This window comes from Amblyraja radiata, chromosome 5 (assembly GCF_010909765.2).
Source record: "Amblyraja radiata isolate CabotCenter1 chromosome 5, sAmbRad1.1.pri, whole genome shotgun sequence".
In the NCBI taxonomy this organism is placed as follows: Eukaryota; Metazoa; Chordata; class Chondrichthyes; order Rajiformes; family Rajidae; genus Amblyraja; species Amblyraja radiata.
The window spans coordinates 83,638,918-83,659,521 of record NC_045960.1 but is presented as its reverse complement, the minus strand read 5'-3'; the positions used below and the strand labels follow the sequence as shown (position 1 = coordinate 83,659,521).

The 20,604-nt window shown below is 41.3% G+C and overlaps 1 protein-coding gene across 7 annotated transcripts in view; it reads right to left on the bottom strand.

The window, feature by feature from the left end:
* Positions 1-4,500: 4,500 nt before the first annotated feature.
* Positions 4,501-20,604, bottom strand: part of rnf144a (ring finger protein 144A) — a 63,330-nt gene continuing 47,226 nt past the window's right edge. For all 7 annotated transcript variants that reach the window (XM_033021645.1, XM_033021649.1, XM_033021646.1 and 4 more), the window contains 5 exons: positions 19,977-20,037; positions 16,555-16,765; positions 13,652-13,802; positions 7,101-7,190; positions 4,501-5,945 (listed from right to left, as the gene is read on the bottom strand). In XM_033021645.1, coding sequence (XP_032877536.1) covers positions 5,814-5,945; positions 7,101-7,190; positions 13,652-13,802; positions 16,555-16,765; positions 19,977-20,037 — 645 coding nt within the window. In that variant the 3' untranslated portion in view covers positions 4,501-5,813. The remainder of the gene's footprint in view (positions 5,946-7,100; positions 7,191-13,651; positions 13,803-16,554; positions 16,766-19,976; positions 20,038-20,604) is intronic.

Genomic DNA, 20,604 nt, shown 5'->3' with positions numbered 1-20,604 from the left:
ATCAAATTGAGAATAATTTTAGGAACTGCTTCCAGTGATACAGAAGGAAATCGAGTCAAACCCAATGCAGTTTGAATTGAATGGCAATATTGAATAAAAAGGTACAGTCTGGATCATCCCAATATATTCAAATCTTCGCTCACACAAGCCATGCTGCAGGCATTATTGTGTCACCCACAATTTAACATTTTATTGTGATTTCCAGTAGAGGAATGAAGTGTTCATTTTCATTACCACATTTTGAATTTATGAAGATCTCTCTTTCTGCTTCCTTTATAAACCAGTATTCTTAAAGCAATATGAAACGGCTAAATCTGACTGCCCAACCCCAGGCAACCATGAGTGCTTCCACGTCCAACTGGTCTCCTTTCGAGTTTTGAGATCATGGAGACTTTAACAAAGGCTGAGATTGTCATTGTTGCACATTAATGAACGTTCATCAAGATCAATTAACCATCAACAACTTGGGAGAGATACAATTTAATGGCCGATTGGATCTTTACCCTGGCTTTACCCTGGTTATCTTAAAGATAGCGGAGTCAAGGGATATGGGGACAAGGGAGGGACGGGGTACTGATTGTGGATGATCAGCCATGATCACAGTGAATGGCAGTGCTGACTCGATAGGCCAAATGGCCTACTCTTGCAACTATTGTCTATTTAAAGATCCAATGGAGGTGGGAAGAGAAGAAAAGTGGAAACTGAAAATAGTTAATCTGTTTGGTTTTGGAAGATAAATAAAGGTGGAAGAGGTGACTTAAGGAGTGATTTGCTGCATGCAAGCATAAAGTGTGCCCGTTGCAACATCTTGACTGTGACCTTTAAACATGCAGAATGACCAGCTGAAACAGACTGCATGTGACTGTTCATATCTATATGGTTCACAATGCCAAAGGTAAGCCCTTGATTCAAATTTGATAATGAAATGGGCAGAGTTTATGCGTGGGTCTTCACTTGCCTAACCAGTAATAGGTGTTTAGAGGTCAGGGTCCTTGCAGCCACCTCAACACCACCCACCAGACAATTGTATCAGCAGTAAACAATGTAGCTAATTGAGATGCAGGAAAATGCTGGAATCTGCAGCAAAATAAAGTATTGGAGGAACCCAGCCTTCAGGCAGCATCTATGGAGGGAATGGACAAGCGATGTTTTGAGATTTGATCCAGTTAGACTAAACAGAAGCCAATGGTCTGGCAAATGAACAGTTTCGTCAGCTTCCAAAATCAAAGATACGTTCTAATTTCAGGTTCTCTCAAGAATATTTGGGTTCATATATATTGCATTACATTGCACAGCATCAACCTCAATTCGTGTGTAAAAATGTTGCAGAACAAATCATTTTGCTCCCCGAAGGCAAAGAAGGTATAATTCCGTGAGATGTCTCCAGAGATGTCTTAAGTTTAGTTCTTAGTCTAAGAATTAGCCATGGCATGCACATCATTAATTGTGTCTTGTTGAGAATAAAGGGAAAACTGCTACACTCCCAGACTGCATGCCTTTGGTTTTAAGGAAGGAATCACTTAATTTGTATACATACCTTCCATGGTGTTACTATGAATTATACATATTTGGCAGTTTTCTTTATATTTCCATTATATTATACAAATTTATTTTCATCCATTTGATCCAGGTCTATAAAGGAAAGTAATTATTAACTCGAGTCAATCAAAGGTATGGTGTGAAGTTTCTGTCAATGGTGAGAATAAGAATGTGTCAACTTGCATTGTCAGATTGATAAATACTTACTGTCTGCTTAGACAAGGAAGCAGTTGTGCAGACTCTTACTGTTTCATAAACAGTAAAACTTTAAAAAAAATGAAGCCAGGTTTCCAATCAATCCATGAGAACACAACACAAAAGCTCAGCTAGTGATAGCAACATATAGAGCTGCAAATTCCACCAGATATCCCAGTAAAATGGAGGACAAAGTACAATGGTAATCTTATCCCACAATCCTATAACGAACTGCAAACTGGCAACACTCAGTGACTGGTGCATATACTAACTAAAGCTATTTTAATGTGCAGCAATTGTTTTGATATTAGGAAACGGAAATTAAAAGCATGAAACATTTCACAATTGCCATTATTAAAAATAATAACAGAACCTAACCAACCCAAGTTACAATTTCCACCTCAACATCCTCGAAAGAAGCCAAGATATCCCAAAATTCATGAACCTTTCCAAGTACAGATCAACCTGGTTATTCTGCTTAAGAAGGAACTGCAGATGCTGGAAGATCGAAGGTACACAAAAATGCTGGAGAAACTCAGCGGGTGCAGCAGTATCTATGGAGCGAAGGAAATAGGCGACGTTTCGGGCCGAAACCCTTCTTCAGACTGATGGGGGGGGTGGGGGGGGGAGAAGGAAGGAAAAAGGGAGGAGGAGGGCGGATGGGAGGAGACAGCTCGAGGGTTAAGGAAGGGGAGGAGACAGCAAGGGCTAGCAAAATTGGGAGAATTCAACGTTCATGCCATCCGGACGCAAGCAACCCAGGCGGAATATGAGGTGCTGTTCCTCCAATTTCCGGTGTTGCTCACTCTGGCAATGGAGGAGACCCAGGACAGAGAGGTCGGATTGGGAATGGGAGGGGGAGTTGAAGTGCTGAGCCACCGGGAGGTCAGGTAGGTTATTGCGGACTGAGCGGAGGTGTTCGGCGAAACGATCGCCCAACCTCCGCTTAGTCTCCCCGATGTAAATCAGCTGACATCTAGAGCAGCGGATGCAGTAGATGAGGTTGGAGGAGATACAGGTGAACCTTTGTCGCACCTGGAACGACTGCTTGGGTCCTTGAATGGAGTCGAGGGGGGAGGTGAAGGGACAGGTGTTGCATTTCTTGCGGTTGCAACGGAAAGTGCCCGGGGAGGGGGTGGTACGGGAGGGAAGGGAAGAATTGACAAGGGAGTTGCGGAGGGAGCGGTCTTTGCGGAAGGCAGACATAGGGGGAGATGGGAAGATGTGGCGAGTGGTGGGGTCACGTTGGAGGTGGCGGAAATGGCGGAGGATTATGTGTTGTATTTGCCGGCTGGTGGGGTGAAAGGTGAGGACTAGGGGGACTCTGCCCTTGTTGCGAGTGCGGGGATGGGGAGAGAGAGCAGTGTTGCGGGGTATGGATGAGACCCTGGTGCGAGCCTCATCTATGGGGGAATACACTCATTTCCCCTATGGCCTTCCTGCCTGTAAAGAATCCATCCCTATCCCATTCCTCCCTACGCCCTCTCGTTTCCAGGATAAGACGTCACACCAGGGCATAAATGTCCTCGTTCTTCAGGGAACGGGCGATCCCCTCCGCCACCTTAGTGAGGCTCGCACCAGGGTCTCTCATACCCCGAAACCGCCTCTCTCCCCTCCCCGCACTCGCAACAAGGGCAGAGTCCCCCTGTCCTCACCTTTCCACCCCACCAGCCGGCAAATACAACACTATCCTCCCCCATTTCCCGCCACCCTCCACGTGGACCCACCACTCGCCACATCTTCCCTATTCCCCCTATGTCTGGCCTTCCGCAAAGACCGCTCCCTCCGCAACTCCCTTGTCAATTCTTCCCTTCCCTCCCGTACCACCCCCTCCCCGGGCACTTTCCGTTGCAACCGCAAGAAATGCAACACCTGTCCCTTCACCTCCCCCCTTGACTCCATTCAAGGACCCAAGCAGTCGTTCCAGGTGCGACAAAGGTTCACCTGTATTTCCTCCAACCTCATCTACTGCATCCGCTGCTCTAGATGTCAGCTGATTTACATCGGGGAGACTAAGCGGAGGTTGGGCGATCGTTTCGCCGAACACCTCCGCTCAGTCCGCAATAACCTACCTGAACTCCCGGTGACTCAGCACTTCAACTCCCCCTCCCATTCCCAATCCGACCTCTCTGTCCTGGGTCTCCTCCATTGCCAGAGTGAGCAACACCGGAAATTGGAGGAACAGCACCTCATATTCCGCCTGGGTTGCTTGCGTCCGGATGGCATGAACGTTGAATTCTCCCAATTTTGCTAGCCCTTGCTGTCTCCTCCCCTTCCTTAACCCTCGAGCTGTCTCCTCCCATCCCCCCGCCCTCGGGCTCCTCCTCCTCACTTTTTCCTTCCTTCTCCCCCCCACCCCCCATCAGTCTGAAGAAGGGTTTCGGCCCGAAACTTCGCCTATTTCCTTCGCTCCATAGATGCTGCTGCACCCGCTGAGTTTCTCCAGCATTTTTGTGTACCTTTGGTTATTCTGCTTCCTAGTTTTGCTGCTTGATATTATATGTGCTTGGCTTAATTTGTATTTTCACAAAAATGAACTGCATTCACTTTCCAACCCTATTATTACACATTGAAAATATATAAACTGTTAAAAAACCCCTTCCACTTTAATCCTGCTGGTTACTATGGCCAGTAACATTTGTACACTTTGTGAAGTTAGAATAAAATCCTTTCCAATTACGATATAGATGAAACACAAGAATACACTACAAGAACTTGATAGCAAAACATCCAAACAGGCAAGAAGATCGTGCTGACCAGCAGAACTCAATTTCACTCCTCAATGTGTTTTTATTTTGGTGACCCAGCATCCTCCTATTCCTTAGATTTTTGTTTCAGAATCAGTTAATTTAAAACTATTGGACTTCCTGTCCACTTTGTTACCTACCTCCTCAATCCATGCCTCTAATTACTAAGTCTTCATCTTTCAACTACACAGACCAAGTAGTAATTTCTAGAAGAGGACTTAAAATGGTTTAATATTTTTAAATTGTGATTCTTGATGTGTTTGAAATAGATCACAAAATGGACTTCGTAAAGGCTGTGCAAAGCGCAATTTATAGTCTTTAAAGGGCATGTCATTTTTCCCCCAGAGGCAATTAGTAAGTTTTAGCTGGTCAAAACAAATGAAAATTCAGTTCATCTGCGCTCAGCGCAAAACACAGTAATTTTTGAGGAATGAATCTCAACAAATATCATCCCGACATTGAGATTGTGATCAGTTTTGCATAGGTTTACATGTTCACAGTCCCATAATCAGTAATCATTCTCCAATCTGTCAAAATTACAGAAACATTATTGCAGATAACTATTAAGAAACTGCACCTTCATGTATTCAGTGAATAACCACACAAAAACGTGGAAATATTATTTTGATAGCAAATCCAGATAAATGGCGTGAAAAAAAAATCATGACATAAAAATTATGAAACCTTTATATCCCCAATTAAAATCACAAAAGCAGTAATATACAGTAACATTTACATTTGGCTCTTTATATTAAAGAGTACAGGACTGATTTAAAAAACATAAAACAATCTCTAATTCTCATAGAATTTGCCTTAAATAATGGTAGAGAAGCTATCATTATTTGTTGCAATCTCGAGAGAAGGCTTTTTCTCTCTATTTACCCAGCAGCATCTCCTTACATCACAACCATTTTCAATTTATTCCAAAATTAATTATTTTCCTTCTGCATATAACCCTATTCAATCTATTATTTTTTACTCTTAAATGTCCAGCTGTACACTGTCTAGAATACAGCTTCTTTTGAAACCATTTAACACGTTCTAAGATAGACACAAAATGCTGGAGTAACTCAGCGAGTTCTAAGCTTGCTTCCCTATTCCAGAGATTTGTGCACTGTGTCACACTCTTGTGCATTCACTTGAAATAAACTGTCTCCTGTATAGCCCAATACCTTCTTTTCCACACTTCTTTAATTCACTGAAGTTGTGTAAGCTGGGAAAACAAATGTTGACACTGGGGAATATCATGGGCCAAAATCAGACAATTTAAGATGATAGTTATATAGGAAAGACTGTTTGTAAAATTTCATCCTCCTGGTTCTTTTTCCATGCTTATGTGGGTAAAGGATCATCATCTCCTTTGTTACATTTACACTTGCAGCAGAGGACAAATGGTGTGGCAAGCAGGAGGAAAGGTGATGCTACTAAGAGCAAAAGGCCAAAGCCCGCAAATATTCCAACTACCTAAAGGAGAGAACGAAGATAATATATGATTGCTATACCATGCAATAATACCGAAAATGTTAAACTTTCATCTAAGAATATTTAATAAGTTAATAGCTGATGAAAATGGAAGATTTCTTTATTGTCATTTGTAAACCAATTGTATTCATTGTAACAATAACAAAAAGGAACAGAGATAAAACCAAATAATCACATGAAAGTATTCAGACATAACGGGTAGCAAAATGGGAATTGATGAGCAGTTTACAAGGTGATACAACTAATGATCAATGGAAATGTTCACCTTATAAACCTGGCAATCTTCACACCCACAGACCTTTTCATTTAGCTGTCACAACTGACTTTTCCTGAGTTAATTAAATTGTGTAATAACCCGTTTAATTTCTAAATTAAGCAGATATCTTACACAGGAATAAAGAATATTTGCTGACCAAATGTCCTCAAATCTATACCTTCTCAAATAGCATCAGGAAACCAGGCATTGGTCTGTCAAACACATTCTTTGTATTGCTAAAATTGGTTACAATGATTAACAATTTCTGCAAAGTTATATATTTCAATAACAAGATAAGTTTTGTAAAGAATGCAAATATTATGCATCAGTTTCAGATTATGTATTCTTAAAAATCAAACACTACAGATGCTAAAATCTAAAATTAAAACAGAAAATGCAAGAAAGACTCAGCAAGTCAGGCAGCATCCATGAAGAGAGATGCAGAATTCAAGTTTCAGGTAATGATCTATAGAAACTATAAACCTTATAAACCTGGCAATCAGGTTTCAGGTTGAAGACCAATCATGAGAATATATTCTGCTTCTTTTTCTTCTTTAGTTGCTTGTGACCCACAAGACATGTACCACAAGGGGAAGAGATCTGAAGTGATATGTTCCAAGAAGGGGAAGCCAGATGAATCTATCAACTTTTACCTTTTTCTATTCCAACTTTACCTGGATTGATTTCATGAGGAAGGCATGTATATTGGAATAACACTTGCTACCAATACACCTACTTTTCATTTGTGTGTTCCAGTGATTCCCGAGAAATGCACTGGCAGATAGGCAAAGTTCATCAGTCTCACTGCCTGTATAAACATTCTCCATTTCAAAGTCAAATCTTTGAAATAATTGTGTCAGTGTCAAGCAATTATCACTCACCTGGGTTCTGTGCCAAATGACAGAGGCACGTGTATGGCCAAGCTTGTTTCTGCAAGGTCCTTTATCATAGTGAATTAATAGGAAGTCATCCTAGTTACAAAAGAGTTAAATAGATTTACATTAAAGCAAACTCAAGACAACATCCATTTAATATTCTCCTAAATCTCAAGTATAAGATAATTTTTGAAATTCGTTCTAATTTTAAACTCAGATTTTCATCACTTCCAATGAGTTAAAACAATTCTCAGGGATTATGGGGAGAAGGCAGGAGAATGGGGTTAGGAGGGAGAGATAGATCAGCCATGATTGAATGGTAGAGTAGACTTGATGGGCCAAATGGCCTAATTCTGCTCCTATCACTTATGGCCTTAAGATAAATAGATTATATTTTTAATTTACATGAACAAGTCTTGTGATATTATTATTTCTCCCTGGCTGTTTTTAAAGTTTTACTGGTATATTTTTCCATGAACCTCTGAGGATTTGCTGAGCATGACAAATACTCACTGGGGACAAGGGAGAGAAGAGCCAACAATAGGCTGTCAGCAATTAGCACTGCAGGCTCAGCACTGCAAAAAGGATTTAGTGTGAAAAGATCATGTTGCCACACGTCATCCAACACTGCCCATTCTGTTCAATGATAAACAGAAGACCTTCACAACAGTGTATTAAATACAGACTAGGAAAGCTTTAATCTCAGTCCTGAGGGATTTGCACTGTCATTCACTAATCTCACAGAGTCTTGCAATGTAGAAACAGGCCCTTCGGCCCAACTTGCTCACACTGACCAACATGCCCCACCTATAGTAGTCCCCCCCCCCCAACCTTAAACCTATGTCCTCTGGTTCTTGATTCCCCTATTCTGGGCATGAGATTCTGTGCGCCTACCCAATCTATTCCACTCGTGATTTTGCACACCTCTCAAAGATCTCTATAAGATTTAATGGGATCTATAACATTTAATGGGAAAAGATCATTTTGCCACACCATCCAACATGGCCCGCTCTGTTCAATGATAAACATAAGAACGTCACAAGAGCATATTAAATACAGACTAAGAAAGTGAGATGGCCAAAGTTTAAATAAGATGTGCTGGGCAAATGTTTTGTTTACAGAAAATTGTGGGTGCCTGTAAAGTGCAGCTGAGGGGGATATGTATGGAGGCAGATATGCTAGTATTTACGAGGCATTTAGATAGATATATTGCTATGCAGGGACTAGAGGGAAATTGATCGTGCGCAGGCAGATGAGATTAGTTTATCTTGGCATCGTGTGGGCAGAGTGTTCAGCAGAGATTGTTGGCCAAAGGGCCTGTTCTTGGACTGTTCTGCTGTCCTATCTTCCATGTAATGACTTAATATTAACTCTCCGTTGTTATACTGCTGAGTTTACAAATTCATTCAAATTAGTTCTGATGAGATCAACAACAATCTGTTAAACAAAGCCCATTCTTAGTTCAATAATGAAAGGGATGCCAATGCCAGGAATTTGGAAGAGGCATTAATTTAAAGTCAATGACTGTTTTTCATCTGAGCTTTCTTGTGGTATGGTCAGCTTATGAAAATTACCAATTTGGTGAAATAATTTTTTGCACAAAACATAAACATATATACAACAATGAAACAGCAATGATCATAGAGGCTCAGGATTGCACAGCATGGAAACAGGCCTTTCAGTTTATTGCGTCTTTGATGGCCATCGTGCTCATTTATACCAATTCTAATTCTAATAAATAATAAAATTAAAATAATTGCCGCCATTAAATCCATATCCATCTCTGCTTGGCTCATTTAAGTACCTGTACAGCAACTAGAGGGGTTGAAACATCCATTGTTATGGTAAATGAGTAACAAAAAGCACTGCTTCAATGCAACTGCGAGTGGTGACAAGGAAAGGTGTCTGCCTAAGAAAGGGAAATAATTGTACACCCATCAGTTGGAGGATTTGGCAGATTTCCCATTGACAATAAATAAAATGGAAACCTCTGGAATTGCTGAGCAGGACAGGCAGCATCTGAGGAGTTAGAAGCAGAATTAACTGAGGGGTTTGGAAAAGATGGGAGGAGCTGGAGATCAGCAAGATCACCAGCTCATGCAGGTTGAGACAAAGGGCCCATTTCTGTGCTGTGCATCCTCTGTAATTAACGCTTAGGACTGTGGTGATCTTTCTTCAATCACCCTGGTCAATTGACACATTCTCCTACAAGCTGGGCAGAACACTTTTCATAATGAATATTTGAAGTGCAAATGCCAGGATGCAGTCATAATCACTGTCGTGAGAAATGCACTTCATAAATTCCGAAAAGGGCATAACTACACTCTCTCCTAACGATTGAGGACCGTCTGGAGGAGGCCCACGAGAGGAAGATGACCAAGTATGAAGAGCTGGTCATAGACTGCCGTAAGCAGGGCTGGAAGGCAAGGTGTATGCCCATCGAGTTTGGCTGCAGAGGTTTTGCAGGGCAATCGCTCTACAAAGCCTTGAGTGCACTGGGCATCAACGGAGTGGCGAGGAGAAGAGCCATCAAGAACACCACAGAGGCCGCAGAGAAGGCCTCAAGATGGCTCTGGATCAGGAGATAAGGTCCATGGGGAGGAGCGAATGCCACCTGAACACAAGTCGTGGTCTGATCAACCACGGCTGGGTCGCCTGGGCGAGGGTGTCTGATGTTGACACACCCAATGACCCCAGGTTACATCACTGATGATGTGTTAAGGAGCATCAATAAATGTATTTTTATCAATTAAAATATCTGCAAGCTGTGAGAGAAATTATTATTTTTCTTCAGCAGATGACACCAAGAGACACATTTAAAACATTTTATAGAAACACTCTGTGCACAATGACCTCACTGTCTGGAACTCAAACTATTTATAGAGACCACGCTTGGAGATTTTTAAAATAACAGCATTGACACTTTCAATTCCGACTGAAAATGCCCGTCTCTACCTATCTATCAGAACCAACGAATGCAAGTGACACAGTAAAGTTTTGTTCAACTTCTTCAAATCAGTTAATAAATACGAGAGCAAACAGACATTTGGCAGATCAAATCCCAGCTCCGACCTTTCAACAAACAATGAACACAATGCAGCCACAATGACGAAGGGTAAGGATCAAACCATAACATGCTGTGGTGAATTCTGAACTGTGTCCAATACATTTGTACCTGACATGGATCTTTGATGCACAAAGTTACTTTGTGTTCATGTAAAATCAGATATTTAAGCATGAACATTTGCAACAGAACCACAATCAAAGGGGAATACTGTATATGGAGAGATTTTTATGACACAAAGGGTTATTTACAGAATCCAATTCACTTGCCAACATGCATTGATGATGTGGGAGGAAACTGGAATGCCTGGATGACCTTGAAGTTGGAGGTATTGTGTAAGGAGAGGACGGTTGTTTAAGGCTACAGCAGGATCCGACTAAAAGCTGGGTAGAACATTGGCATTTATTCACAAGTGTCAGGTGATGCACTTTGAACAACCAAATAAAGACATGCAAGGTAAACGGCAGGGTGCTAGAGAGTGTTGAGGGACCTTGAATTCCATGCCCATAGTTTCTAGAAAGTTGCAACACAAGTAGGTTGGATTGTGAAGAATGCACATGGCATGCTCGCCTTCATAGGTCAGGACACAGAATATAAGAGTCGGGACGTCATGTTCTAATGATACAAAACACTGGATAGGCCACCCGGTTATTGTCTGAATTCGAGGCCTTACTTGCGGGGAAAGATTGGACAGGCTGGGCTTTTGGTGCGAAGGATGCAGAGGGCTGACCTATTTTAAATTATAAGAAGCATAGATGGAGTAAAGCGTCAGAATCAAAGGACACAGGAGAGGAATGTCTTATAGGGGATTTGATTGGAATTATTAAACTTAAATTTGAAATCTCAGTTATTGAATGCATTCAAAAAAGAGTTTGATAAATTATTAGCTGTTAAGGGAATCCATGTGATGTGGTTTTATACATGAAAGTGGCATGAAGTAAAATAAAATCAGCCATGATTTTAATGGATGATGGAGTAAGCATCAGAAGCCAAGAGGTTTTATTTCGAAACGATATTCATTCTATAATCTGAGACGTTTGTTTAATATAATAAATAGAATATTAAATTAAGATTTAGCAATCATTTTGCTAGACGCTGAAAAAGCATTTGACCAGGTGGAATGGCCCTATCTTTTTTCTGTGATGGAAAAATTTCAACTCGGTGAAAACTTCTGTTCATGGATGAAACTCCTATATACAAGCCTAACAGTTAGAATATTGACAAACCAAATGTTGTCACCCAAATTTCATTTATCCAGAGGTTGTAGACAAGGATGTCCACTTTCCCCACTCTTATTTGCCCTTATTATAGAACCACTCGCAGAGAGTATTAGATCCCACCCAGAAATACATGGGTATAACACTAAACATACAGTTAACAACATTTCTTTATATGCAGATGTATTATTATACATCACAAACCCAGAAATTAGCATTCCGACTTTATTAAATCTCATAACGCAATTTGGTTCATTCTCGGGATATAGAATTATTTGGAATAAAAGCGAAATTATGCCAATAATGGAACAAAACCCATTTATACTTCAACAATATCCTTTTAAAATTGTCTATGAAAAGTTTTAATACCTTGGAATCTATGTGACCAAGAAGTATACTTCTTTATTCAAATCAAATTTTCCTCCTTTACTTACTAAATTACACAGAAAAATCCAATATTGGAAAACACTTCCCATCTCACTAGTTGGTAGAATTAATGCTATAAAGATGATTTTTCTCCCACAATTATTATACTTATTCCAATCAATATATCTTCCACAAAAATTTGATTCAATTGTTACAAATTTTATTTGGGATTATAAGAACCACAGAATAAATAACAGACACCTATGCAAGTCCAAAGTTAATGGAGGATTAGCTTTACAAAACTTTCTATTTTATTACTGGGCGGTTAATATTAAAAATATTACCTTCTGGCTGGATGACATTGATCAACAACCAGACTGGCTAAAGATGGAGAAGGAGGATTGTTTACTTTTTGAAATAGGCTCGATTCTTTTAGCTCCAATAAATTTGAATTAAAAAAACATACTGAGGAAACCCGATTATACATAGTGTTATACGTATGTGGAAACAATTAAAACCCACTCTAAAATTGGGTAATTTATCGCTTTTTCTCCCTATTGCAAATAACTCTTCTTTTAAACTGTCTGTTTTAGATAGAGGATTTGTTCAATGGAAAACCCATGGAATTAAAATGGTGGGAGATCTTTATCAAAAAGGCATTTTTAACTCATTTCAGGAATTACAGCAGAAATACGAGTTGCATGCTTATAATTTCTTTAGATATTTGCAACTTAGAGGCTATGTAAAACTACACACGCATGACTATAGATTTAGGGGTCCAGAAACCCTTGATGAATGTTTGAACAGACATCCCAACACAAATAAATTAATATCTTATATCTATAATATCCTCTTAGATGCTGAGGTTCCGTCATCAGAATCATACAGACGAACATGGGAGGACGAGTTGGCTCAACCCATAATGAAAAACACATGGGATGAAAGCTTACAATATATACAGCATTGTTCGTTAAATGCTAGGCACTCCTTGATACAATTTAAAATATTATATAGATTACATTATTCGAAGACAAAATTAAACGGGATCTTTCCAAGTATTTCCCCTCTTTATGATAAATGTCAATTTCAAGAAGCCAACTTAGCCCACACTTTTGTAACTTGTATAAAAATTCTAAATTTTTGGACGGAAATTTTAAAAATTATTTCTGAAGTTATCAATAACCAACTGGACCATGATCCAAAATTGATAATATTAGGATTATCGAACATAGCATAAACTGTACGATAAGTCAGAGACACTTTCTTGATTACAGTCTAATAACTGCGAAAAAATTAATACAAAAATTTTGGGAAAAACCAGCAGCCCCCACAATTAAAATGTGGATTACGGAAATGACTGAGACCTTGCATTTGGAAAATATAAGATTTGTCTTAATTGACAAACCAGAATTATTTGTTAAAATATGGTCTCCATTTATTGAATTCTTAAAAAAGTGAATTGGTTTAACACAAAATCAGGGTTGAAACTTGAGTTTGGGATTGGATGAATAATTATACTTAATATCTCCTGGATCTATCTCCATAATCTTGTCATTTGTAATTTCTTTTTTCGTCTTCTTTGTCTCTCTATTAGTTTATAGTTTCTCTTATCTTTTTCTCTCTTTATCTTGATTCTTTAAAAATAAAATAAAAATTGAAGCCATGTAAGAAATCTGTAATTAAATTGTCGCTTTCTACTATTTGTATACATGCTTCTAATAAATATATTTACAAAAAAAAGCCAAACAACCTATTCCTGCCGCTATTTATCGTGTTTCTTTGTCAATTTGATGTAATGCGAAAGAAGTTACCTCCCAACCCATTTTACCGTGTATCGTGCAAATATGAAAGCACATATCGATGTTCATAAATACATATTTATTAATTAAAACAATTATTGTTTCACTTACATCAAGGGATTCCAGGCAGTACCAGCAAAAGGCATGCTTGCAGTTTTTACACATCATTTGTGCGCAACCCTCATCTCTTTCGATATAGACTTTGCATTTTGGACAACGTTTGATTGGGACATCATCCTCTTCATCATTTTCAAAGAATGAACTAGATGAAGGGAGAGAGAAAAAAAATCATTTTCAAAGAATTCTGGTTCAGATATCTCAAACAATACCACAGAGATTGCCACACCACATAATCATTGTGGAAATCAGCCACAGATGTCAACCGAGGCAACTATTTTCAATTGCTATCTGCACCCAAATAAAAAGCACTCATCAGATAAAGGTATTTACAATTTCAGTACATGGTTCCTGTTAACCGATATGAATCAGGGATTTTATCATTAGAACCTAATATATTGGCATTTCGGACATTCAATTTTATATTTTCTTTGCCCAATTTCCTCAGATGATATGAAGGAAAAGAGTAACATTCCAAGTGCTATATTTTCCATTTGTTTGAGTAGGCCAACCTAACTGCCAAATTGAACGAAGGAATATTCTGCAAAACAGCACATGACCAGATAGATTTTGCGATAATTTTGAATAAGTAATGGACCTGTCCCACTTAAGCTATTTTTAGGCGATAGCCGGAGACTGTCATAGTCCCAGCAGGTCGCCGAAAAACCGGCGACTGGGCCCCCCTTTGACATAAAATTTGAAATGGAATCATTACTTTAACAAAAAAAAAAAAACGGTCAGCACCAGCGACAACCTACGTTACTTGGCGATAACTACGACAGCATTTACGTCAGGAAAAGTCAAGCTACGCTCACTGGCGTTAAACCCACTGTCACCGACTGTCTCCGAAAATTTTGAAAAAGTTGAAAATCCAGCGGCGACCAGAAAGACGCCACGACTCTTTGGGCGATTGAGGAGACTACTCACAGCCATGCAGACGACACCCCGGTGACCATGTGGCGACAGCCTTGTCGCCTGTAGTCGCCTAATTGCCTGTGGGACAGGCCCTTAACACCTCACAAAGAACAGTCAAACCCGATTCAGATCTATTGCACGGCTGGAAATATTCACAATGTAATAATGGTGAACTGGTTGGCAAGGCATGTAAAATGACCAGTAATACTGGTATAAAATGCAACACAGATAAAGAAAGTAACAACAAAATGTTCTTGCTTCAGTTAAAAGATGGACAAGTATATCTGTCCTTTGAAAAAAAAACATGAGATGTAAACTAGTAGTTCGATTGTCCCAGGCACGTGCCGTGATTAATTACTCAAGGTAGGCAGTCAGTCAGCTTTTTAAAAAAAATTAAACCGCGCATGCGCAGATTGTTCTTTCCGAAAAAAGCAAAAAGAAAAACAGTAACAATTCAATTTGGCCAAGGCTTCCTAGTCTCTTTTATTCTGAATTACTGAATGGGTGGGGGTGAAGGGTGATGGCAGGTGGAGAGATGGTGGGGAAAACGGAAGCACAGGGAAAAGTTGAATCAGTTGTCATCTTATTGAATGACAACACTTGTTCAAGGAACCAATTGGGGGGAGAGTTCCTTTCACAGCGTGTGGAGAGTCTGTGCCAGGGATAAAGTTACGGGGAGGGCAGGAGTGGTGAGAAGGAGGGGGTCGGGGATAATGCCAGTAACTCACTCACTCACCGCTGTTGCGGCAATCCGGGCGCGGAGCCACCGCATTGTAGCCGGGGATAGAAGCAGCTCGGGTAGCTGCGAGCGGCCGCCAGGGCCCGACAGCAGAACTGGCCGCCACTTCAACGCCTTCTGCCGGCCCGCTCACCTTTGGCAATGCTCTCCGTCTGAACACCTCTCACCTGCCGCGCGCCGACTTCGCTCATGTCAGCTGCTTCCTGCAAATCTTTACATTCCCACAGCTGAGTAAACTCAATCGCACTGTCAGAATTTAAGGATTTGCGGGAAGCGGCTGACATGAGTGAGGCCAGCGAGCGGCAGAGAGGTTTTAAGATGGAGAGCTGCCAGAGGTGAGCGGGGGCCGGCAGAAGGCGCTGTGGTGGCGCCCGGTTCCGCTGTCCGGCCCGGCGGCCGCTCGCAGCCACCCAAGCTACTTCTTCCCCCCCCGCCTCAATGCGGTGGCTCCATGCAAGGAGCGTCACAAGTGGGTTACTGGCATGATCCAGATCCCCTCCTTCACAACTCTCCTGCCCTCCCCACAACTTTACCCCGGGCCAGAATCCCCAAACGCTGTGAAAGGAGCTCTCCCCCCACCCCCACACCCTGGGAAATACGGTATTTAAAAACATCACCAAGAAAAGTACTTACATCATCGGTACACGAACTCCATTCTTCTCTCTTTGATACACTTTAAGATACACTTAAAATAATGACAATCCATATTTGAAAACCCCGCCAAGAAACCAGCGCTGCGCATGCGCAGTAGGCTGCTGCACATGCGCAGTGCTGCAAAGGCAGAATTTCAGCTGCCTTCAGCCCCGCTTGAAATTGACGGCTTGAAGCAGTGCTGACGGCACGTGGGCTGCACAGACCTTCAAGGGTTACAAGCGCTGCGGATGAAAGGCACGGAGAATTATGCCTACCTAAGAGATCGATCTCTTAGATAGGCATAATTCTCCCATGCCTTTACTATTTATATTTAGTAATTACCATGTTATAATTTTAGTCAGGGTAGGCAGTGCCTACCTTACCTACCCTGACGGCACGTGCCTGGATTGTACTTACAAAATACTAATGTTTGTATTCAGAACTTTTTTCTGATGGCAATCCTGTCTTCAGTTTTTCCAATAAGGTTCAGCATGGACCCAACCGGAAACAACTTTACAATCAGAAATAGACCAACTCCGCCAACAGAACTGTGGAAAAGGCACAAGTAAATGCAAAGATAGGTTCTGCTGCCAGTAAAGCAGAAGAGTACCTTGTTTCTCCAGGAAGGAATGAGGTAATGGGCAGGTTTTCTTGGCAAGGCTGTCCTGGATGCCAGTTTGCTTTGCAGTGGGAGCAGAACTCCAAGTGACAGCTTGCACATTGTACCATCTGGGGCTGCTGCAACTCTACCTCCTTGATCTGGCAGACAGACTGGCAGGCAGAGGATGGGCACCAGGTTCGGCATGGATCCAAAAGCACTTCTGAAAAACAATTAGTTACGTAACCAATATGGCAGATATGGAGCCCAAATTTGCTCACAGTACTCCTGACCAGTGACTTAGTCTCAGCATTACATCTCTGTTTTGGTATTCCAGTCCTCTTGATATAAATGTTAGCATAGGTAGCAAGGTTATAATGTGACCAAATGAGTACAGAATAAAGAACTAATTTTGTTATTCACTGAAATGTTATGTCTTATTTTAGCTTTTGAAACATTAAAAATGAAACAAAAATATCACGATAGTAACTAAAAAAGGATATACCATATGGTCTGATAATCCTAGATGTGTCTTCAGTGGCAAAACCAAAGCTCTGAAAATCTGCTCCATATCCTACCACCTTGCCTGGTCTTAAACTGAACTCTGTATACACTTGTGATGATCTGATGTTGCATTACCTCAGAGGATTCAAAGGTCTATTATTGTCACGTGTACCAATTATGGTACAGTGATATTCGTATTACTACACTAAAAAAGCAACAAGACACACAACGACATAAAAGTTAATATAAACATCCACCACAGCGGATTCCCCATATTCCTCACTGTGATGGAAGGCAATAAATTCTAATCTTCTTCCCTCATTTTTCTCCCGCGGTCGGGGCAGTCGAAACATCCGTCGGGGCGATCGAAGCTCCCGCAGCCGGAGATCGAAGCTCCCGCGTCGGGGCGATCGAAGCTCCCGCAGCAGCTTAGTCCATCGCAATGCAAGTGTTCATCTAGACACCTGTTAAAAGCTGTCAGTGGCAGTCCAGTTTCAATCTTTCACTCAGGCAGTGCTTTACAGGTAGTTGCCACTGTCTCGGTGATAAAAAAAATCCTCTTCATATCACCTCTGAATCTCTTCCCACTTACCCTGAACGCATGTCCTCTAATGTTATCTATCTTTGATATGGGAAAAAAAGTTTCCTGCAGTCCGCCCTATCTACATCTTTCATAATTTTATATACCTCAATTGTCCTCTCTCAACCTTCTCCGCTGCAGGGAGAACAGACCCTGCCTCTTCTCGTAACTAAAGCGCCATCACAAGTGGCGCCATCACCCATCTGCACCCGCTCCACTGTTATCACATCAGTCCTGTACCATGGTCACTAGAACTGCACACATTAACACCAGGCAAGGTCTGACCAAGGTTTTATAAAGTTGGAGCATTATCTTCCTACCTCTGTTTTCAATGCACTGACTAATGAAGCCCAATATCCCATATGCCTTCCTACCTTCATTGCCACCTTTAAAGATCTATGGAATTCTGCACCAAGGTTCCCCTGTTCTCTAATGCACTTTACAACTCATAGTTTATGACCTCAACACATAAGTGCTCCCAAAATGCATTGCCTCACTGTCCGATTTAAACGTTATGACACTTTCCAGCCCATTTCACCACCATCTCTCTCCACACCATCAACAAATGATTAATAAAGAACGTTATGACATAACCAGGACAATAGTTCTATAGCAGATAGACATTTGGAATATTCCAGAACATATGTTATGATGGCGAGGACATAGAAACATAGAAAATAGGTGCAGGAGTAGGCCATTCGGCCCTTCGAGCCTGCACCGCCATTCAATATGATCATGGCTGATCATCCAACTCAGTGTCCTGTACCTGCCTTCTCTCCATAACCCCCTGATCCCTTTCGCCACAAGGGCCACATCTAACTCCCTCTTAAATATAGCCAATGAACTGGCCTCAACTACCTTATAATAACCAAGACAAAATAATTTTTTTGCTGTATTCATTTGTTTTTAAATTATGCACATTTCTTTGGGAGGTAGACGTTTGTATTGTTCTTCCTGACAACATTTGTTGTTTGCTGCTTGTCTCCTGAACACCAGGGAAGTTTGATTGGATGGGTTTGATTTCCACTATTTAGATTGAAATTGCCAGTCTCTGAGAGTTGGAAGACTATTCACTGGAGACGGCTGTGTAATGTGGTAATGTGAAGGTATCCTTTTTATCCACACTATTCAGTTTTAAAGAAGTGCGATTCGCATATTGGATTGGATTGGATTTTTTGTCATTGCACTTTTCAGTGCAACGAAATCGTTTAGCCTGCAGTCATAACATAGAATAAATAACAAACGCTCAACACAGTTTAAAGTCCCAAAGCCATTGTCTCTTCCCTCCTTGCTCTCCCTCTGCGCTGAGGCAATCCAAGCCTCCGATGTTGTGACCCCGCCGGGTGATGGTAAGCAAGTCCCGCGGCTGAATCCGAGCTCCGCAAACGGGCCGGTTCAAACTCGCCCGGGGCGGTCGAAGCTGCCGAAGCTGCCGCCCTCCAGTCCAGCGGACGCAGCTGTAGTTGCGGGAACTCCGGAAAAACAGGTCACCACCTGTGACCTGCGAGCTCCCGACGATGTCGTTCACTGGCCCGCGGCCAAGCCTCCGAGGCTCCAAAGTCGTGTCGGAAGTTGGGTCGCACCGCAACCACAGCCCCGAAGTCGGCCAGCCTCGCGTTGGTGCAAAGGCTTTGCATAGTCAGGTTAGTCAGTCACCGTTGGATACCCTGTTTTTGGCTAACTCTTGCAGGCACAGTACTTATGCATCTGGAGCAGTTACATTTTTAGTCCATAATCTGAATTATTAATTTGCAGGGCTGCAGGATAAAGCACAGGAATGTGACTGATGGGACACCTCTACCCAGCAACGACTCAATGGGCCTTTGAGTCTGTAACAATTCATTGAACCTATGACTCTCATGATCCCCAGCATGTTGAGGAGAGGAGATTTGGCAATGCAATGCCACTGAACGTCAGAAGAGATACTTAAATCCTCCATTATTAATAAGATGGTCACTGCCTGGCCAATATATATATATATATATAAAGTGTTTTTGCTTGTCACTCATTAGTGCTAGCCAGAACGTTATCAAGGTCTGGTTGTAACAATAACTGGGCTACTTCATTATCAGCAAAATTGAAAATAAAATCGAATGCTAAAAATTATGTTACCCCATTGGGTAACAAGTTTTCAAACAAAATGCATGGGACAGTAAGAGAGAAGGAGAGGCAATCTTACTGACTATCATTATATGCCACAATAATTTATAAATTAGTTCTTCAAAATCTGGTAACTTTAAAATTAAAATAGGAAAATCTACATAGGAAATGCAACCAAAATCAAAGTGAATTTAAAAATAAGACAACTAATCCAAAGCAGTAGCCAGTTTACTTGGAGCAATTTACTTGCCTTTTTCAAACTGGAGTCTTCTAAATCTCTGCATAAGCTCTGCTGCTACAATGCATTCAATCTGTTGGTAAGATAAAGAGTTTCAGAAGGGAAAATAAAATAAAGCTGAACAGAGAGCATGAGTGAAGCTTTTATTTAAAACAGTTTTGGGATTTCTGTGTTGCACTCAGAAATAATTTATGTAACGTACATTTGAATTGAGAAAGCCCACTGGATTATAATGTTCCAATACTAAGAATTATTTCTGGGATTAAGAAAGAGTCACAATTCACCCAAGTGAGTGCACAGACACATAGAGGAAAGAACTCGGAAAGAACGGACGGCACAGTGGCGCAGAGGTAGAGTTGCTGCCTTACGGAGACCCGGGTTCGATCCTGACGACGGGTGCTGTCTGTACGGAGTTTGTATGTTCTCCCCGTGACCTGCGTGGGTTTTCTCCGAGATCTTCAATTTCCTCCCACACTTCAAAGACACACAGGTACGTAAGTTAATTGGCTTGGTAAATGTAATAATTGTCGATAGTGTGTGTAGGATAGTGCTAGTGTGCAGGGATCGCTGGTCAGCGCGAACCCGGTGGGCCGAAAGGGCCTGGTTCCTTGCTGTATCTCTAAACTAAACTAAACTGGAG